This window comes from Canis lupus, chromosome 22 (assembly GCF_003254725.2).
Source record: "Canis lupus dingo isolate Sandy chromosome 22, ASM325472v2, whole genome shotgun sequence".
In the NCBI taxonomy this organism is placed as follows: domain Eukaryota; kingdom Metazoa; phylum Chordata; class Mammalia; order Carnivora; family Canidae; genus Canis; species Canis lupus.
Window position 1 is genome coordinate 2,218,760 of NC_064264.1, and position 21,573 is coordinate 2,240,332.

Genomic DNA, 21,573 nt, shown 5'->3' on the forward strand with positions numbered 1-21,573 from the left:
ATGTTTTTAAAAATCTTTATATTTTTAAAATAATTATATGAAGCAAAATAATGTTTAAACTTTTTATAGGTAGCTATATAGATGAGGCAATATTTCAGATGCTCAGCAAGTGAACACCTTCATCAAAAATTCCTAAAGATAAGTGCCTTGCTGGCTGAGTCAGCAGAGCATGCAACTCTTGAGTTCAACCTGCATGCTGGGGGTAGAGCTTACTTAAAAAAATTTTCCTGGAAGAAATAATTCAAAGTTGAAAACAAATATGAGAAAGACAATTAAACTGGAAAAAGCAAATCTCACATTTCTACCATGTTTAAAAGTAACAAAAATACCTAAAATGTTAAAATTCATTTATATGTTAAAGTGTTAAAATACATAAGATGTTCAAAACTAATGAATAGAGCTTTAAACAAAAGAGGGACATAACAACTATTGTACTTCAGAAAGATCACTTGAGTAGCCACTGGGACAATTAATAAGCAGAGAGCCTAGTAAGTTCACAAAAACATACATTTTTCTTAATAAAAATTAAACCCTGAACCTCTTAAGTTTGGCAGCAAGGTGAGAATCTTTATAAAAGGCTTGGGTATAGTTCTAAGTCTCCCTGACAAAGTCACCTTACCCAAAAGGGATCTCTCACTAATTAGGGATGATGCCGCCACAGCAGCCTCAGAAGGGGTGTTGGTTCCCTGTTGACACCTTGGCTTGATGCCTACATGAGACCAAGCCTACTTTTAAACTCCCCATAGCACATCTCAGACAAGGTTTCAAGGTCTGAAATAAGCACAATATAAGAGGACAAAAGGGATAAGGAATGATGCTTCAGAAGTAGAGGGACCGGGACACCTGGGTGGCTCAGCGGTTGAGAGTCTGCCTTCGGCTCAGGGAGTGATCCTGGAGTCCAGGGATCGAGTCCCACATTGGGCTCCCTGCATGGAGCCTGCTTCTCCCTCTGCCTGTGTCTCTGCCTCTCTCTGGGTCTTTCATAAATAAATGAATAAAATCTTTAAAAAAAAAAAAAAAAAAAAAAAAGTAGAGGAACCATGACATGGAGAGCTTTTCATGCCATGCTAAGCAACTCCATTTTTAAGTTTTATTTATTTTTAGTATTTTACTTAAGTTCAATTTGCCAACATATAGTATAACACCCAGTGCTCATCCCATCAGGTGCCCTCCTCGGTGCCCATCACCCAGTTACTCCAACCGCCATACCCTCCTCTTCTGCAACCCTTTGTCTTCCAATTAGAGGAGTATCTTATGGTTTGTCTTCCTCTCTAAGTTTTCCCCAGTTTCCATCCCTTCCACTATTTCTTATATCCCTCATATGAGTGAAAACATGTATTTGTCTTTCTCCAATTGACTTATTTCACTCAGCAGAAGAGAGCAACTCTCTTTTTATATGAAAGACTATGGGATCCACTCAAAAAGTTTAAGCATCTTCTGATGTGGTTAGTTTTTTAGAAAGGTTATTAAGTTTCTGACTTGGGCATAGTAATGGTACTCATAGAGATAAGGAATAAAGATGGGACAAGTGAGAAATTTAAGTAGTGTTAAGTACACTGGATACACAGGCTCCAGAGTAAGATCTGGTCCAATTACATGGATTTTGGAGTCAATGGCACACAAATGCTTGCTTAAATCACAGAGTAGATGTGATTAGGGAGAATGTATACAATGAGAAGAGGGTCTCCGATATACGAGCAATGAATGTAAGAAAAGAGAATCATGGAAACCAAGAAGGAGCAAACAGGTGGAAAGAAAACCAGGAGGGTAGCCCAGGTGGCTCAGCGGTTTAGCGCCGCCTTCGGCCAAGGGCGTGATCCTGGAGACCCGGGATCAAGTCCTGCGTCGGGCTCCCTGCACGGAGCCTGCTTCTCCCTCTGCCTGTTTCTCTGCCTCTCTCTCTCTCCTCTCTGTGTATTCTCATGAATAAATAAATAAAATATTAAAAAAAAAAAAAGAATGAAAACCAGGAGTCAGCACAAAAACAGAAGTGGTGATTAACAACCTAGACTTTGGAGTTCAGATGCATTTGTGTTTGAATCCCAGCACTGCTAGTCGTTAAGCTGTTGGACCATATCTATGAAATAACATCTACTTAATGGAGTTGGATGTGTGGATAAGCATGTGGCTTTTAGCATAAAATTACTACATAGAGTAAATATATATGTAGTATATATGTATACGTACATATATATACACACACAGTACACACTAAATACAAATTTTAAAGATGTAAAAGTAAAATTTACCATATACAATTAAACAGGGAATACAGTCTTCAGTGAAAGAAATTAATTTCTAATTGTGGAATTTTAGATATCATTCAGCTAAGTGGGCAAGTATTTTTTGAAGGACCTTCCAGAATCCTTAAAATCATTAAGTTTTTCACTGACAGGTAATGAATAAAAATCACTGGTTTTAGATAAAACTATTTGTGAAAGCACTTAAATGGCTGTTAACATGTTTCTTGAATCAATGTTCCATACTAGGGATTTATCTTTATTTGAGGTAGATATCTAGATGGGAAGATTTTGAAAAGCACCAAGTGAACCTACCATCTGAAGTTCAATATCGACAGCATTTGTTGCTAATGATAAAATTTACATTACCAAGCTAAAATTGAAAATTTGTAAACCTTGCATATACCATAGTAAGCCTCATAGCTTCTCTATAATTAATCACTTTTTGATGATATTGGTAGCAATATTAACAAATGTGACTTTTAAATATTATATGATGGGAACCCTGGGTGGCGCAGCGGTTTAGCGCCTGCTTTTGGCCCAGGGCGCGATCCTGGAGACCCGGGATCGAATCCCACGTCGGGCTCCCGGTGCATGGAGCCTGCTTCTCCCTCTGCCTATGTCTCTGCCTCTCTCTCTCTGTGTGTGACTATCATAAATAAATAAAAATTAAAAAAAATAAAAATAAATAAATAAATAAATAAATATTCTATGATGAAATGTGTCAACATCTTGAAAATCTGCGTAATTTACTGATCCAATTATTTTCCAAGTGGCTAATGTATATTATAAAATCATAAAAGATCTATTCAATGTGCAAGAAGGACCAATGGACCTTAACGTAAGAGTGTAATAAAACTCAGATATGCATTCAGATTTCACACTACAATTGACTCTGATCCACAAGAGAGAAATGTTATGTTGATAACAAATACCTTTGATGTGATTACCTCTATGCTCTTCTTCCCAAAAACCTATAACCTTGCTCTAATCATGAGAAAAAAAAATCAATTAATAATTCCAATAAGAGGGGCATCCTACAAAATACTTGGCTACAAAATACTACAAAATAAAACACAAGTCTGAGAAACTATTATACCCAAGAGAACCCTTTGGAGACATGACAAATAAATATAATGTGACATCCTGGAACAGAAAAAGACATCAGGTACGAACTACAAAAATATGAATAAACTATGCACTTTAATTATGCATATTATGGTTCATGAATTGCAAAAAATGTACCAGCCAAATGTAAGATGTTAATCATAAGTAAAACTGGATGTAGAAGATGGGGGAATTTTCTGTACTGTCAACTTTTCTTTAAAAAGTGAATCTAAAGGTTTTCTAAAAGAATAAAGTGTATTTTGTAAAAAGTAAAAAAGTACATTAAAGAACTTAGGTTTATATATACAATTAATTATAAAGACTCAAAATTGTTGACTACATGAGAATAAGTCCTAAATTCCTTCAAATGTTTAACAGTCACTTGCAGCGAAAAACCTTGGAAGTTCCACAATTCAGCTTCATTAAGTAGTCTATACACTTTAAAATATAATGTTTAACAATGGTTTCCAAACTTACCATTTTTTTCTCCCATCTTCTGGCGTCGTCCATAAACATAAAACTCTTCAAAATTAACTTTCAAAGGACTGAATCACTTTGATTGAAGAATATAATTGGAATCCAACTGGCATCCAACTATGGTCTCTATGAAATTTGCAGTCCTCAGAGAAAATACATCATTATGCCAATTCTAAACCCAATATTCTTGGACGCTTGAATTTTCAAATAGTAACTGTGGTTGAAGAAACTTTAAAAAATGACCACTAGTCCCATCTGATGCCAAGTCCATGCAACTTCAGATCATTGATAATATCTTTTTAAAAATAAAAACCAACTCCATCTTTTGGTCCATGGATGCATGAAACATTCTGTAAAGAAAACAATAAAGATTGGTAAGTATATGCAAAGAATAAAATACATAAGAAAAAAAGATTATTTTAACAACAGCTTTATCTTTTAAAATAACATACACTGTTATAGAAACAAGAATACATATTAAATGGAAAAATGTGTAAAATATCAAAATTACAAAGTTACAGAGAAATTAAGAATCATCCATATTTAAAATATTAATTCACATAAACTATCCCCATTTTATAAATATTTTTAAGCTTTTCTTATTTTTTATAAATACTTTACAACAACTTTTACAATGGGGATGGTAACGCTAACTACCTCAAAGGGTTGTTGTGAAGATTTAATTACTTAGAACAGTGGCTGGCACATACAAAAGACTCCATAAATATTAGCAATTATTATAGTTCTTTCAGTATATATACTTTTATTTTATTTTTTTAAAAGATTTTATTTATTCATTCATAGAGACACACAGAGAGAGAGAGGCAGAGACACAGGCAGAGGGAGAAGCAGGCTCCATGCAGGGAAAACGACGTGGGACTCGATCCCGGGTCTCCAGGATCACACCTCGGGCTGCAAGCAGGGCTAAACCGCTAAGCTACCAGGGTTGCCCTCAGTATATATACTTTAAAATAAAATTTGGATTTTAGTGTACACAATTTTTTAATAATCTTTTATTGGTAACGTATCTTGCACTTTCCACCCTCATTAATATTTTTCTATAATATGACTTTTAAGTGGCTGTTATAATGTACTTTGTTCAATAATCAATCCATGTATTAAAGTACACCAAAGAATCTTAATTAAATTTTCATAAATTATTAATTAGTACTGTAAATAAACCTCTATATTGGACATTTAAATTATCTCTATTTTTTTCAATATAATGAATAATGCTGGAATATATTTTATGCATATGTCTGATTATTTCCATAAGATATACACTTAGAGGTGGAACTATACGTCACAAATATCAAGAATTCTCAGTCTCAAGATGTTAGCCAACATATGATAAATTCTTCTCCCAATCACACACCAAACCACAGAAACATTAGAAGATTTTTTTTAATTAAAAAATATAGTCATGTTAAAAACAAAAAGGGAACTCTCTATGGACCAAGCTGTGAGACCTCTCTAGGGAAAGGACACAGATGGGAAGCTGAAGACATAATGCCAACCACAATCAGAACACAGCAAAAGAAAGAGCAAATTTTCTCACAGAAGATGAGCACACAACTCAAAGTCATTAAATATCTGAGGAAAGCTACACCATAAAAGAAAGAGACTTAAGCAAGCCCACCAAAGGATGGACTTACAGTCAACAGAACAGAACATCCTGAAAATAATTTTAAAACAAATGTTATTGTATTTAATATCCTCAAAGAGCTAAAGAAGGAAACATCCATACAATAACATGATTTTGAAAAACAATCATTAAGGCATCTTGGATATAAAAATAGTTGTTAAATAAACTCAATAGATGACTGAATTAATGAATGGCATAAACTCAGATGAAGAGCCAGCAGTAAGCTAGAAGACTGAGCTGAGTAATTCATTAGAACACAGAAGAAAGAAATAAGAAGAAAATAGAATGAAAAAGAGGCAATAAATACCAAGAATTTCTCAAAACTGTAAAACACATAAACCAATTAAGGGTCACTGAGTACCAAGCAAGATAAAGATACATGCTACTAGACAAATTGTGTATAAGCTTTAAAATATAAAAAATATGAAGTCTTAGAAGCTTCCAGAAAATCTAGATTATCTAAAAGAAACACATATCGGACTAGTAATCAGACTTCTCATCAGAAATACCAGATGCAGCAAGTTAAGGCAAAAAGTAAGTCTGACCCCAGAATGCCATTTCAGCCGAGCTATCTTTCAATAGTGGAAGGGAAGAGACTTTGAGACATTCAAAAAGCCACTTAGGGACTCTCTGAAAGAAGAAAGTACCCAAAACTTTGTGAAAAAAACTAACACACACAGAAGTACTCAGATATAAGAAGCAAAAATGAGAAAATGACTAAAACACATTAATGCTAAAGACTGATTAAAAATGGGTTTTAATAACAAATGAACAAAAATAATACAAATAAATGTGGGAAATTATACAAGGGAAATGGAAGGGGATTATTGCTAGATTGGTATAAGTTAAGTAGAAGCAGGTCAAGTTCTTCATAGGGAGGATATCAACACTAAATTTAGATTGTTAAGAAAACAAATTTAAGAACTACGTTGAAAATGCAAAGGTGGGATCCCTGGGTGGCGCAGCGGTTTAGCGCCTGCCTTTGGCCCAGGGCACGATCCTGGAGACCCGGGATCGAGTCCCACATCGGGCTCCCTGCATGGAGCCTGCTTCTCCCTCTGCCTATGTCTCTGCCTCTCTCTCTGTGTGTGACTATCATAAATAAATAAAAATTAAAAAAAAAAAAAAAAAGAAAATGCAAAGGTATTATATTTTTTAAAATATGGAGAACAAAGAAAACTTGGGGCCAACCTCAATTAAAAAGAGAAATGGAGGGGCGCCTGGGGGGGGGCTCAGTGGTTGAACGTCTGCCTTCAGCTCAGGGCGTGATCCTGGAATCCTGAGATTGAGTCCTTCATCGGCACTCCCTGCATGGAGCCTGCTTCTCCCTCTGCCTGTGTCTCTGCCTCTCTCTCTCTCTGTGTCTCTCATGAATAAATGAAATCTTAAAAAAAAAAAAAAAAGAGAGAGAAATGGAAAAATAAAAGATACAAGAGAAAAGCACAGTAAATAAGAGGACAAAAGGACACACTGTTAATAATCACAAAAAAGGTGAATGTGTTAATCTAACTTCGTAAAGGACTCTCAAAAAACTGGATTGCAAGCAAAATCTAGCTATGACATTTTAATGTAAAATACCCACTTAAATTACACAAAATGTCATCAAAAGGTTGAAATTACAGTACGTGAAAAAGACATACCAGCAAATAGAAACATTCATATCAAACAAAATAGAATTTTATATGAAAACCAATAGAAGAAGCAAAGAGAAACACTTTACAGAATAATTCACATGAACTTCAAATTGAAAAGCAAAGGTATTATATTTTTTAAAATATCGAGAACAAAGAAAACTTGTGGCGAACCTCAATTAAAAAGAGAAAATGGAGGGGCGCCTGGGGGGCTCAGTGGTTGAACGTCTGCCTTCAGCTCAGGGCGTGAAGCTGTAACACTTCATCTGTAAACACTTTACAGAACAATTCACATGAATTTCAAATTGAAATTATTGACTTAATATCAGAGAGGCTCAAGTAGTAGAAATCCCAATTAAAGGCAAAAGTATAAAAAAAAATGTCTAAACAAAAGTTAGACTCGGGGCTGTGAGATCAAGCTCCTTGTCAGGCTCTGTGCTCAGGAGTCAGCTTGAGATCCTCTCTCCCTCATCCTCTGCCTCATCTGCTCGTGCTATTTCTCTCTCAAGTAAATAAATAAATTAAAAAAAAATAACGTTCATAACTTAAAACCAACCTATCCCACTTTCTGGTATCTATCCCTGAGAATTGCACATGTGCACAATAAAATACATACCAGGATTTCCCTGCAGCATGGTCTAGAAGTTGAAAAACTGGTAATATCAGAGAGGCTCAAGTAGTAGAAATCCCAATTAAAGGCAAAAGTATAAAAAAAAAGTTTAAACAAAAGTTAGACTCGGGGCTGTGAGATCAAGCTCCTTGTCAGGCTCTGTGCTCAGGAGTCAGCTTGAGATCCTCTCTCCCTCATCCTCTGCCTCATCTGCTCGTGCTATTTCTCTCTCAAGTGAATAAATAAATTTAAAAAAATAACGTTCATAACTTAAAACCAACCTATCCCACTTTCTGGTATCTATCCCTGAGAATCGCACATGTGCACAATAAAATACATACCAGGATTTCCCTGCAGCATTGTCTAGAAGTTGAAAAACTGGGAACAACCAACGTCCATCAAAAAGAGAATCGCAAATAAAATGCACTATATAGTACCTATCAAACAAGATAGAATTTAATATAAAACCAATAAAAGAGACAAAAATAAATGTTTTACATTAGCAGAACTCAGCCATACACTGGAACACTATCCAGCAGGTATAAAAAAAAAAAGAGAGCCATAAATACATATGCAGCTATAAATTAACTTGTATATACTTCAAAAACACTGTCAAATAGAATTAGAAAATTATACAGTATGATACTGGTCACCATTTTTTTTAAGATTATTTATTTATTTATTCATGAGAGACAGAGACAGAGAGAGAGAGAGAGAGAGAGAGAAGCAGGCTCCATGCAGGGAGCCTGATGCGGGACTCGATCCTGGGACTCCAGGATCGCGTCCTGGGCCAAAGGCAGGCGCTCAACTGCTGAGCCACCCAGGGATTCCCCTGGTCACCATTTTTAAAAATTACAAATGCATATATGAACCCATTGAGAATATGTAAGTGTAAAAAAAAAAAAGATTTAAAGGTTCTGCAGCAAGATCTTTAGTGTGGGTTTGGGGGGAACAAGGGGGGGGGGACTCAGGGACTGAATTGTGCGTGGTATCTGCAGGGTTCTTTTTTTTTTTTTTTTTTTTAATTTATTCACAAGAGACACACAGAGAGAGGCAGAGACACAGGCAGAGGGAGAAGCAGACTCCATGCAGGGAGCCCCATGCGGGACTCGATCCTAGGACCCCAGAGTCACACCCTGGGCTGAAAGCAGGCGCCAAACCGCTGAGCCACCCAGGGATCCCCTATCTGCAGGTTCTAAGTGTGTAAAAAGGGAATGTAATAGTGCACTTAGTTTAAGACTTAAGTGTATAATTTTCAAAAAAAAAAAAAAAAAGCATTGACCATTTTGAAGGCTTTTGGAGCACACCCCCAAAGTGCTTTTCTAGAAAGATTCTACCAATGCGTATTTCCACCTACAGCAGGCCAGCCTATACTAATCACTTTTTAAAGAAAACGCTCACAGGGGTTATTCCTATCTTCCGAAACTTTACAAGTAAGGGAACAGTACCCCCATGTTTACTGAAGACACTCTGCAAAATAACAGCCAAGCCTAAGGAAGAAAAGTTACACCTCTCATAGCCTCATCATCCATCCAGAGACAACGGGCTTAATATTTTGGAATGAAACAGCATTTTTTCAATTTGTTCCTATCCCACCAACCTACCCACCCTCCCTCGCCCTCAACTCTCCAAACCCCCACACTTTTTCACTTTGGAGAAGAGCAGCTGGTGTGTGTGGAGCTTCCATTTACGGTTGCTTTCGTTTTTTGTTTTTTTTTTTGGAAAACTGGCTCTTTATGAGACTGACCATCACTTACTTCTCATGTTTTTGTTTTTTTTAAGATTTTATTTATTCCTGAGAGACACACACACAGAAAGAGAGGGAGAGAGAAAGAGAGAGAGGCAGAGACACAGGCAGAGGGAGAAGCAGGCTCCATGCGGGGAGCCCGACGCGCTGAGAGCAACGAACGTTTCCGGAGTACCCATCACGTGTCGGGCACGCTCCGGCCGGTTCGGAAGCGGAACCGGCCCGTTCTTACCGATCTGTGTGGCAATCATGAGAGGAAATTAGCATTCCCGTTTTTCTGAGAAGGAAGCTCCGAGGGGGGGAGGGTGTCACACCGTTAAGTGCCAGTGACCAAAAAAAAAAAAAAAAAAATCAGGAAGGAACCAGGCAGGATGATTTCAGGGACACCCCGTCTTTAATAATAATAAAATTAAAAAAAAAAGAAAGAAAAAGAAAAAAAAAAAACTCCACCTTTTCAAAAACCCCCTCTCCGCCTCACAGGGAACTCCCGGCAGGTGTGCACTTACCTCAGAGCACAGCCCCCTACACCCGGACCGGGCCGCGGTCCACGGGGGTCCGGTGCCCTCACTGTCGCCTCCCGGCTCCGCCACCTCGGGACAAACGTTTTTTACTTTACTTAGGACTCGTGTTAAGTCTTACCTGAGACACGGGTCAGCGGCTACACCTCCCAGTTGTGCTTCGGGATTGTTACGCCGCAGTCCCCTTCCCGCAGCTCCCTTGACAGCCTCGGGTTCCCGGCTGCTGAGGAAATCATCCCCTCCCGTTACGTGGACGCGCCCCCCTCCCTTCCCTCCCCCCTCCCCGAGACCGGAAGTGAGACGCGGGGCTGGGACCTCGGGACGCCCGCGGGCCCTCCTACAGCCACCTGGGGCTGCAGGTGCGTCAAAGGGAAAGGGCGGGGGGCGTGAAGCGCTGGGGTCCGCGCGGCCCAGGGCGCTAGGAAGCGTCAGGCGGCCGCACCACGGCTCTTCCCACGCCGCCCGCCTACCCCGCTCCGTCAGCGAGGCTGGGTTCCCCCCCCCGCGGGTCGGCTCCTCTCCGACTCCACGCCACGGGACCTCACGGCCGCAGACGACCCCCCGGCCGGGAAGCCCCTCAGCATTTGCCTAGACCCGGCCCCAGCTCCCCCGTCCAGGCCTACCTAACGCCAATCCTGCGGGGGACAGCTGGACGCCCGCCGATCCCACTACTTGGCCGGGAGCCCATTGGTTGGACGCCTCACCAGGTCCACGCCTCAGAGGCTCCGCGCGCGTCGCGCCGGCAGCGCGGCGGCGCCGGATCGGCGCGCCGCCTCCCGATTGGCTGGCGGCGCTCTCGCCTAGTCTCGCGCTCTCTGGCCGGGCCAATGGGGACCCTCGCAGTCGTCAGAGGCCGGCATCGCTGGAGTGGTGGCGCCGCTGTTTCCTCTGGTAGGTGTTGCGCTGCCATCTTGTGTGTGGCCGGGACCGGGGTTCTCGGCGGTGGGACCCTGCTCAGGGGGCTCCCCGCTCGGAGGAGTCCTGCGGGGGGCGGGGGCGGGGACACACACCTGCACCTGGTGCCTTCTCGCTTACCGGGCGCGGGAGGTTTTCTTGGGCTGAGACGGCCCTGGCTAGAGAGGGTGATGGATGGCGGGGAGGAGGACCCCCGGTGGTTTCGGTTCGTCGGGGTTGTGAGAGCTCAGTGGGGGCTCTGACGGACGCCCCGGAACTCGGCCTCGGGACGTCGGGCGGCAGCCCCGCTGGGGAGGCGGTCCGGTGGACAGCCGGATGCGGAAGGGAGCAAGGTGGCGGCTGTCGATGCAGCGGCAGCGGGGGGTGCGTCGCCGCGGCCTCGGGTCGCACGGGACCGTCGTTTGCCGCCGTGGGCGACGGGCAGGCCGCTGCGGGGCTGGCTCCCCACCCAGCCGAGCACCTGATGAGCAAGGGGACTGGCTCTGCGCGGGGAGCGCGCCTGTGCGTTAGGATGCAGCCCGCGTGCCGGCGGTGGTCTCACCACCCCCCCCCCCGCCCCCGTTCTCCCAAGCGGTGGTGTCTGCAGAAACGGTGCAGGGAGGACGGACGTTGGCAGAAGCGTTTGTTTCCCTGGTGACGACCTGTTGAAGATGGAGAAGTTTCTGTGTCCGTCCCGACTTGCTCGGTGGCTTCCTCAGGGCCCAGGGGAGGCACTTGTAAGGGAAAGTTCTCCTGAGCTCTCTCTGGGATGGAGGGAGGAAGGAATTACCTCCTGTTCTTACTCCTCGGGTTTGTGTTTTATTATTTTATTATTTTAATTTTATTTTATTGCTATTATTTTATTTATTATTTTAATTTTTTAAAATTTTATTTTAATTTATTTTTAGATTTATTTTTAATTTTATTTTAATTTAATTTTTATTTTTAATTTATTATATTATTTTATTTTTATTTACTTATTTTTATTTTGTATTTTTAATATTTATATTACTTATTTTATACTTTCTATGTTTACTATTTTACTTATTTTTTATTTTTAAATTTTTATTTTATTTTTTATTTTTATTTTTAGATTTTAATTTTATTTTAATTTTATTATTTTAATTTTTTATTTTTTATTTTATTTTATTTTTTAATTTTAATTTTTAATTTCTATTTTATTTTTATTTTATTTTATTTATTTAACTTATTTAATTTTTTTATTTTTATTTTATTTTATTTTTTATTTATTTTTTATTTTTAAATTTTATTTTTAATTATTATTTATTTATTTATTTATTTTTAATTTTATATCGAAGGAGACGGCACGCTTTCTTTCATTTGGTAGGAGATTGTATCGGATCTGAAAACCCAGCAGATAAAAGGCCGATATTTTGTGATTAGGATTTTTGATACGCATTGGACGAAAGCACAGATAAAGATACTTGCCTCGAGTTGAGTTTTTAGCTATCCAGGTTGTTAACCGACAGCTCGACCTGGTCCGGAGGACCATGTGTTCTGTGGCAGGAGTGTCAGAGAAACAGCAGGAATCGAACGATTACAAATTTAATTTTCTTTTTAAAATTTGCCTTCTGAATCATTGAGCCTTAGAAGGCCTAAGTTGCAAGAGTTCAAGTATCAATATAACTCAGCGTTGAGTTGATTGGCGAAGGTGTCTGTGACCTTCGTAAAGGAAGAGATCTTTGGTTAAGAAAGCACATAATAGCTCAGGAGACGTTCGCCAAAACGTTTGTGTAGCATTCTGTAATGATGCTTGGCATATGTTTGAAAGTGCAACTGTTGAACGAATAAATAAAATGACGCAGTGATTGGAAGGTGTGGCTCTCATTTCTTTCTCGCGAAACTGAATAAAAAGAATTTTTTGAAACCTGCTTTCTAGAAACCTAGGCTTTCATTTCCTTTGCACCAAGTTTATTTGTTGCTTCCAGTTTCTACATACACATAATGTTCTAGATAGGTTCATAATCCCCCCCCCTTTTTTTGGGTAAGGTCTTTTTATGAAATCATCATACAGAAAAACTGAGATAATGAAGGTGAACCCTCAAGTAATAATGCTGTATTTGCCATATTTTCCTTGAAAGCATACAGTTTCAGTAAATGAATACCAAACTTGTCAATGCCTTGCATCTCTTCTGAAGAAAAATTTATCACTTTTCTAGTTTCTTTTTAACCCTGCTTAAAGTCAAAATACTGCAACTTTAAGTTTACTATATTGCATAAATATCTTCTGTAATTTTAAATAACTAATATTTAAATAATAGGCTAGGTAAACCCGAGATTTTTTCCTTTGAAAAATACTGTTCTCTAGATTTCATAATGTATAATCTGAAGATCCTTACAGAATATTTAAATATTACTTTTGCATGAACAATGTTAAGTGACTAAATAAAAATGATTTAACATTGGTCTGTTAAGGATTATTTTTCATTGCAGTCTCATAATACAGAAGTTTAGATTTTTTTCCCCTTATCAATTGATGTATGCTGTTTAAAATTAGAAAAAATTTGATGACACCTTTGAATTGAATGTGGTATTTTGTGGCCGAATGTCGATTAAAATCTATTTACCTTCATAAAAAATAAAAAATGCTCTCATCTTACTTGTAGTTCTTTATCTGATATTTTAAGACTCTAAATGATTTTATTAGTGAAGATTTTAATGAAGCATTTTTTAATTAAAAAACACGTTTAATAGCTGATAGGTGTTTCCCACCTCATGAACTGAAAAACCAAATTTGTGTATAATAATCATTCCCTTTTTTAAAATTATTTTTGAAGTACTAGGAATATCTCCTCACCTTGCTTTGCTTTGTAGTAATTTTGATCATATAAATGTTACTTTGGGGGAACATTTTGAAATTAATAGGAATATTTCTGTATTCCTCATTAATTAGTGCATTTTGCCATCACTTTTCCAGTCTTTAACAAATACAGTTCATCATAGGGATAAATTAAATAATATGACTAAAGATAAAAAATGATTTAAAACTGTATGAAGACCAAAATTACCATTGGCCGTTTGTGGTGTTCTGTTAATCAATGAAATTGATTGAATGCCTGAGTCATGAGAGTGTCCGTTAACTACAGAAAATTCTTGTGAGATAAACATGTGGGACATTCAGATTATTTCACTTAAAGAGAAAATGTCTGAGGTATTATATATTAAGCTTTTTTTTTAAAGACAGATATCGAAAAACTAATTTTCCCTTTACTATGACTTCTCCCTTTGTAATGATCTCATTTGTTCTTGCCACTTAAACTATACCTTTTGTGCAAATAAGCCCTAATTTTATGTCAAGTTCTGCTCTTGTAAGCCCTTAACACTCGTTTCTCACAGTCTTTGGGACAGTTGGATCCACTCAATTTGTATGCAACTCTCCATCTTTTACGTTTCCTATGTTGATTAACAGTATAGGTATCTTCTGAGTGGCTCAGATTTATAACTTCAAACTCTTACTTCTCCCATTTGCCCAACTGTATAATATGTAGCTTCAGCCTCCAAAACGGCTTTCCTTTTCATTTTTCTGTGTTCATTGCCACCGCCTGACTTAAGCCCTCTTTTTCATTTTCTTGACGTTTTATATGCCACTGTATTGTTGACAAAACCCCCATTTCTCTCACCTTTGACTTTTTGGTAAAGATACAGGTTTGGCAACTGTGATAACTAAAAAAATAATTGCCATCTCCTCAATTTAAAAAAATGTACTTATTTATTTTGAGAGAGAGAGAGGGTACACACAAGCCTGAAGGGCAGAGGGGGAAAGAGAATCCCAAGCGGACTCCGTGCGGAGCTTGGAGCCGGATGTGGGGCTCTGGCTCATAACCGACTGTGCCACCCAGGTGCCCCACGGCTTCCCCTTCCCAATTTTTTCAAATAAAATTTAAAAACTCCTTCCTAAGTAAAAATATGAACCAATTAGGTAGTTTTGCTGCAAAACGTTGTCAGCAGCCCCCAGGCTCCTAACGTGTTTCTCTGCCATCGCAGCACCAGCCGCCTGTTACCGGCGGAGCTGGCTGCTTCACCTCCTGCCAGTGTTTATGCCTCGTGCTCAAGTTAAAGGCCCAAATACATCATGGTAGGAAGCGCTTGCAAGTGGTGGTAGGAGTAGGGTTCTATTCTCTACCTTAATTTTTAAAAAGTTGTATTATCACAAAAAAGATCTTTAACAATTTCATTTCTGTGAGGTTGTCATGAACTTTTGATGATTCTATTAGGTTACTACAGTTAGATTTGGGAGGAGTAAGGTGCATAGCTTGTGACCCTCAAATACTATGTTTGTGGCCTATATTACTTGCAGACCTAGGGACTACCTTGTTTTATGCTTTTCGCTCTATAGTGGTTCTCACTGCCCACAGTTAACTTTGAAAGTAATTGATGCCTAGCTCAACTTCCTCTTTGAAGTATAGACAAGTTTAACTTAATCACAACCTCCTCTTGCCCTATACTCAGATTTCTTCATTTAAGCATATCTTATGTTACCTTGTTTCTCGCAGGCTATGACAAACAAAATAATTCCCTGGAAGGCAAGATGCCTTCCTGAGTCCTGAACAAGTTTGCATGCAGTTGGTATTGGATGCATGTTTGCTCATTTGAAATACATTTCATATTTCAAGTTAGATCTATACCTTTGGAGAGCGTATTTGTCTCTTATAAATCAAGTAAGAACAGCAGTACCCTAACAGAAAATGAGCAAAGAACATGATCTCATGATCACAAAAAGAACAGGCACAATGATTTAAGTGAAAAGTATTTAACTTGTGATTAAAGAAATAAACATTTAATCAGGCAATTTATCTCAGAATGCAGCAAGAGACAAAACTATGTATACTCTTTGACCCTTTGTAAGGAAACTTCTATTGAAATGGGAGATGGGAGTCAAAGCTTTATGATCACAGTGTAATTTTATATTTAGGAATAATTGGCAATAAAAAATAACCAATGGTAGAAGAATGATTTTATAAATTATTACACATGCATCATAATAGACTATATTTCAGCCTGTTAAAAGGAATATTTTCAAAAGCTGTTCAGTGATACAGCTATAAATGAAACTGGGGAAAGGTCACCATTATGTGTTAAACGAGAAAAATATAGAATAGTAATTGAAATGAAATGAGATACCACCATACACAACCTCTTAGAATGCGCCGTGCCCCCCCCCCCCCAAAAAAAAAGAAAGGAGGAAAAAAATATGAAGTTCTGGCCGCTATGCAAAGCTACTGGATTCATGTCTTGCTGGTGGGAATGCAAATACCACAGGCCTTTGGCAGACAGTTTGATGGTTTTTTATAAAATTAAACATAACCTTTATCATGTGACCTAACAATCTCACTCCTAGGTTGAAGTTTACTAGCAAGGTAAGAGAGCTCCACTAGCTTCTCTTTTATGCCAGTTGTTTTTGTTTTAGTTTTAGCCATTAAATGGGATATGTAATGGCATCTCATTGTGATTTTAATTTGCATTTTCCCAAGGACTATTACATGCTTTTCTCATGAAAAGTGAAATGAAACCTATAATCACTTCCCTGTAGATATTTATAGCAGTTGTATTTGTAATCACCAAAAACTGGAAACAACCGAGATGTCTTTTAATTGGGGGATGAGTTTTTTAAAACTGCAGTCCATCCATGCAATGTAAAACAAAACAAGTCTCTTCCTAGTCAAGGAGAGCATAAATACTTGGTGAAATGGACGATGATATAACTACATACTAAGTTGTTGTAAGGAAAAAAACCATAAAAATGAGCCATGCAACATTACATTACATAATGGAAACACAGCAGAAAAAATGTGACCATAAAGCAGATGAAAATGCTAATCTAAATATTTAAAAGTAAGTCAAGGGACAATAAGGAAAAGACACCTTTGAAAGAACCACACAAATCAGAAATAAAAGGAGTTCAGAAATGAGATGACTAGGCTGTACAGGGATGTGAAGTGAGAGCTGACAACTCAAGAAAGAATTGGGGGGATCTCTGGGTGGCTCAGCTGTTAAGTGCCTGCCTTTGGCCCCGGTGCGTGATCCTGGGGTCCCGGGATCCAGTCCCATGTCCGGCTCCCTGCATGGAGCCTGCTTTCCCTCTGCCTTTGTCTCTGCCTGTGTGTGTGTGTGTGTGTGTGTCGTGAGTGAATAAATAAAATCTTTTAAAAAAAATCAAGAAAGAATTAGGAGAAAGAATATTTTTAAATGATGATTAAGTGAAAGAAAACAAGAGTGACCATACATCACAGAAAGCAGTAAGTGAATAGAAAGGAGAAAATTAAAGGAAATCAAACATTTTCAAGGAGTGAAGAGAAAGCAACAAGATAGGCAGAGAACCAAAATGTATATATAAGTAAATGTAAACCAAAGTACAGTGGTGATGATTATGTAACATTTGAATATACTTTATGCCATTTGGTTGTATACTTGAAAATGATTAAAATGGCAAATTTTATGTTGTTTGTTTTACCACCATAAAAAATATGAACTGTGGCAATGGAACAGAGAACTATTAGAATTGAATTCAAGAGCACTTAACCAATAAATAATGTTTAAGTCTATATATATTGAAAGGCATACTGTGAATCTGGGGAATTCAACCCAGAACAGTTAACACAAAAATGTACTCATACAGAAATTGTTAGATTTTAAAAATAAGGTAAAAAAAATTTTTTTTGCTTCCATGGAAACAAAGACGGGGTCCACTTGGAAAGAAAATCAAATTGGATTAGTTTTTTTCTTTTTTTTTTTTTTAGCAGCAACCTTTTATGGCAGATAAAAACAAAACATTTTTTATAAATATCCAAGGAAATAAATATTTCGTATCTCACAAAACTATCTTTCAAGAAGTCAGGACATCAACAAACCTTTATAAACATGAAACAACTCAAGGAAGGTTGTTTCTATGAATCCTTCCTGAAGAATATTCCAGAAAACAAATTTCAGACAACCAAGAAATGATTGGAGAAACTTCAACATCAGGTCAGGTGGTAAGCATTGAATATATTTCACGTAGGGCTACAGTTAGAAGATGGGAATAATGGTGATAGAATGGTATGTAAATGTTATATAGTCTGACAGTGTAGAAATATATAACCCACAAAAAAAAATGGGGGAAGAAAGGAAGAGTAAATAGAAAGTAGAATAAGGTGATTGTTTGCCCTGTTGGAATTAGCTATGAAGAAAGGATAGCACAGGAAGCTGAGTGATGGAAGTTTAAACATATAGGTAAATATACATACTTAGATGTATGAAACACTAATAATAATACCTGTGATCAAAACTAGATGGTAGAGGAGAAGGACGAGTAGGGGAAATTGCTAATTTTGTTACTACTAATAGGGAATTAATATCTTTAAAATAAGGGAGGAGAATAAAGAGTGTTATATAAAGATAATACTACAGAGTTAACCCCAAAAACAAAATATAGAAAAGTTTCCTAAATACTAAAATATGTTCTTTAAAAAGAACAAACAGACCACATAGTGATATGCACACATTTTCTATATGTATTTGCGTGTACAAATATACAAAATGTATAAAGCATGAAAAGTTACCAATAACACCAAAAATAATCAGCTATATTAGTCAATATATGGGCTCAATCTGATGAAAAAGATTTTCAGATTACTGTATACAAAGGTACACCTATATAAATTATTAAAAATGGAATTAATGAATAATTTAAGGGAAGATCGAAATATTTCAGATAAATGCAAATTTTAAAAACAGAATTAAAAAAAATAAAAATAAAAAAATAAAAACAGAATTATCTTGGTATCAGACAAGGCAGCATTTAGTTCAAGAAGCACTAAAATAAAGGATATTTTTAAGCTAAGGGCTACACTCACAATCAAGATTTTTAAAAAATGTCAAACAGCAGCTTTCATGAAGTAAAAACTACAAGGGATGTGACAAAAAATAGAAACCTGCTAATAGAGAACTTTAACACACATCTCTCAACATAAGTACTATTAAGTATATTGTAAGGTAGATTTTCTAGATTTATATCAAAGTTTGAGTTCACTAATGGAGAATACATCTTTTCAAGTGCACAGGGGACAGTGTAAAAAATCTGTTCTATATTAGACCACAAAGAAAACCTCAGATCCAAAAAATGAAGGTCAAACTTTTGATCAGATGCAGTAAAGCTAGAAAATAATTCTTAAAAAATAACTGAAAAACCTGACTTCAGGTGTTCATAGGACTATGGTAACTGTCTAAATCCAGATCTCACCATACGTTCTTTTAAAAACCATATAGATCTGTAAAGAAAGCAAATTAAACTACTGCCAACCTTGTCTAACTAAGATAATTTCAAATTATGGGTGTGTAGGGAAGTAAACCCTGAAATGCAGGAGAGTGAGCTCTGGACCCCGTGCTAAAGTGGCAAGTGAGATTGAGACTCTTAAAACGAGAGTGGGAAGCAGGACGTTGAGTGAAGAGAATGCAGATAAAATAATTCCAGAAAGTGAAAGCCCCACCCTAAGAAGGGAAATACTAAGAAGTTTGAGACCTGTTAGATAGAAGGAAGGGACTTGAAAGTGCATGGGACCAAAGAGCAGTCTGAGAAAGGTACTGCTTTTGAGATAAGAGGATGACTTGGAAGGGACACCATTTACCTGCAGGCTTGGTGATAAGAGAAAGAGGAAATAGTAGAAATTAGGTATCTTGGTGTGAAAGAATGGAAGGTACATCAACCACTCTTACCCAAAAAGGAATAATTGAGGGATTCCTGGGTGGCGCAGCGGTTTAGCGCCTGCCTCTGGCCCAGGGCGTGATCCTGGAGACCCGGGATTGAATCCTGGTGCATGGAGCCTGCTTCTCCCTCTGCCTATGTCTCTGCTTCTCTCTCTCTCTCTGTGACTATCATAAGTAAATTTTAAAAATTTTAAAAAAAAAGGAGTAATTGATTTAAAAAAAACTGTAACTTATTAAACTGATTGAACTTCTGTTGAACTAAGAAATCCAGTGAATTTTCAAAATCCCTCATTCCTGTCTATATGCTTTTGGTATCTGGTTTAGGAAAATTAAGACACTTCAAAATGAGCAGATACCGCCACACCACACCCATATAAAATTACTATAAGTAGAAAACATAAAATGAGAGTCAAAATAGTTCAGTTCATGAAAAGTCTCCCCCAAAACATTCAACTACAGAGCTAAAGAAAACCACAGCATAATATCTTTAAACAAGCATTTGCAGAAATAAGGTCTCAAATACAAATTCAGAACCCAAAGTAAATGAACAAAAAGAAGGTATGAAAAGAAAATTCACCAAACTCAGGAAATAAAATGAAAAATCATCTTTGAAAATGAAGCTAACATCCAAGATACCTAAGGGAGAATAAATTTACTGAATGTAAGAGATAACAAGGAAAGACTTGAAGATAGCCAAAACAAAGGAAATTAAGAAAAGGTAAAAGAGAAAAGAAGCAAATGACACAGATGATATGTAAAAATTAGAGTTCCTGAGAAGAGAAAAACAATAGCCAAGCTAGTATTTAAATGTAATCCATGAAAACATTCTGGAAATAAAAGACTCAAATCTGTACTTTGAAAAGGCTCATTATGTACTGTAAAAATTGATCTAGAATGGTCCAGTTCAAGTCCTATCTTAGTAAAACTACTAGACATCCAAGATAATGAGAAATTCCTCTGGGTTGTCAGGTAGGCAGACAGACAATTGGGAACAAATTTCTCAACAGCAACACACAAAGCAGAGCAGCCGTGGAACGACATATTTAAAGCCCAAGAAATTGTAAGCCAAGGATTTTAGCACTATGACTCCATCCCAGAAAAAAACTGAAACCATGACACATTCCAATATAGTAAAAAAAAGTTTACATGATGAGAAGTGCCATGAGCAAAGCAAAAAGACCAAGGACAAGGGAGGAAAGAAATATTTGAACTTCTTTCATGAAGAGCTAATCTCCTTAATGAAAATAACCTAGAAGTCAAAGCAAATGACCCAATAGAAAACCAAATGACCAAAGCAACACAATAGAAAAATAGGACAAAGAAATGAGAGTTCACAGAAAAAAAAATGCAGATAGACGTATGAAAATATGTTTAACTTAAGTCACACAAAGAGAAACACAAAGCTATCCTAAAGGGACACCTGGGTGGCTCAATCAGTTAAGCATCTGCCTTCCCTTCAAGTCATGATCCTCGTGTTGGGCTCCCCGCTCAGTAGGGAGTCTGCTTCTCCCTCTACCCTTTGCCCCTGCTTGTGATCGCTTTCTCTCATGCTCTCTCTTTCAAATAAATACAATCTTTAAAAAAATAATAAAGCTATACTAAAAATTATAGCCACACTCAAACTTTCTAGCCAAAATCCAAAATTACATGATATACTCTGTGGACTATGGGGAAACAGGCACTTTGATGCATTGGTGGCAGGGATACAAAAGCACAAAGCTTGAGAGAGAATTTGGTAGTATCCAACAAGTTAGTTATGTGTTTACTTTTTGACCTAGGCACCTAACTTCTAGGAATCTGTTCTAAAGACATATTGAGATAAAAAGATAAACTAGCATTTCTATGAAGTTACTCACAGCAGCATTACTTGTATTAGCAGACGATTGGCAACAACCTAGGGGACGAGTTAACCGAACTACATCCAACAGTGACATAATCTCCATTCCCCTTCCAAGTCACTCTTTTCCCCAGAAATCATGAAAGAAAATGTAGAAAGTTTGC

General features: G+C 37.8%; 2 protein-coding genes across 21 annotated transcripts in view; one reads left to right on the forward strand and one right to left on the reverse strand.

Moving 5' to 3' along the window:
- The window catches only part of SETDB2 (SET domain bifurcated histone lysine methyltransferase 2), an 83,208-nt gene extending 72,470 nt beyond the window's left edge, over nucleotides 1-10,738 (reverse strand). For 7 of the 16 annotated variants that reach the window (XR_007405046.1, XM_049099471.1, XM_049099470.1 and 4 more), the window contains exons 1-3: nucleotides 10,599-10,738; nucleotides 10,097-10,195; nucleotides 3,825-4,174 (exon numbers count right to left, since the gene is read on the reverse strand). Coding sequence is in view for 15 of the 16 variants with exons in the window: in XM_049099471.1 (XP_048955428.1) it covers nucleotides 3,825-3,840 (16 nt within the window). In the remaining variant the exon portion in view is untranslated. Of the gene's footprint in view, nucleotides 1-3,824; nucleotides 4,175-6,660; nucleotides 6,854-9,963; nucleotides 10,048-10,096; nucleotides 10,199-10,598 lie in introns of all 16 variants that reach the window. The other 9 variants (XM_035704439.2, XM_025478354.3, XM_049099469.1 and 6 more) reach the window with 7 other exon arrangements.
- The window catches only part of CAB39L (calcium binding protein 39 like), a 108,803-nt gene continuing 97,958 nt past the window's right edge, over nucleotides 10,729-21,573 (forward strand). For 2 of the 5 annotated variants that reach the window (XM_049099476.1, XM_025478371.3), the window contains exon 1: nucleotides 10,735-10,866. The gene's annotated coding sequence lies outside the window, so the exon portion shown is untranslated. Of the gene's footprint in view, nucleotides 10,867-21,573 lie in introns of all 5 variants that reach the window. The other 3 variants (XM_025478375.3, XM_049099475.1, XM_025478372.3) reach the window with 3 other exon arrangements.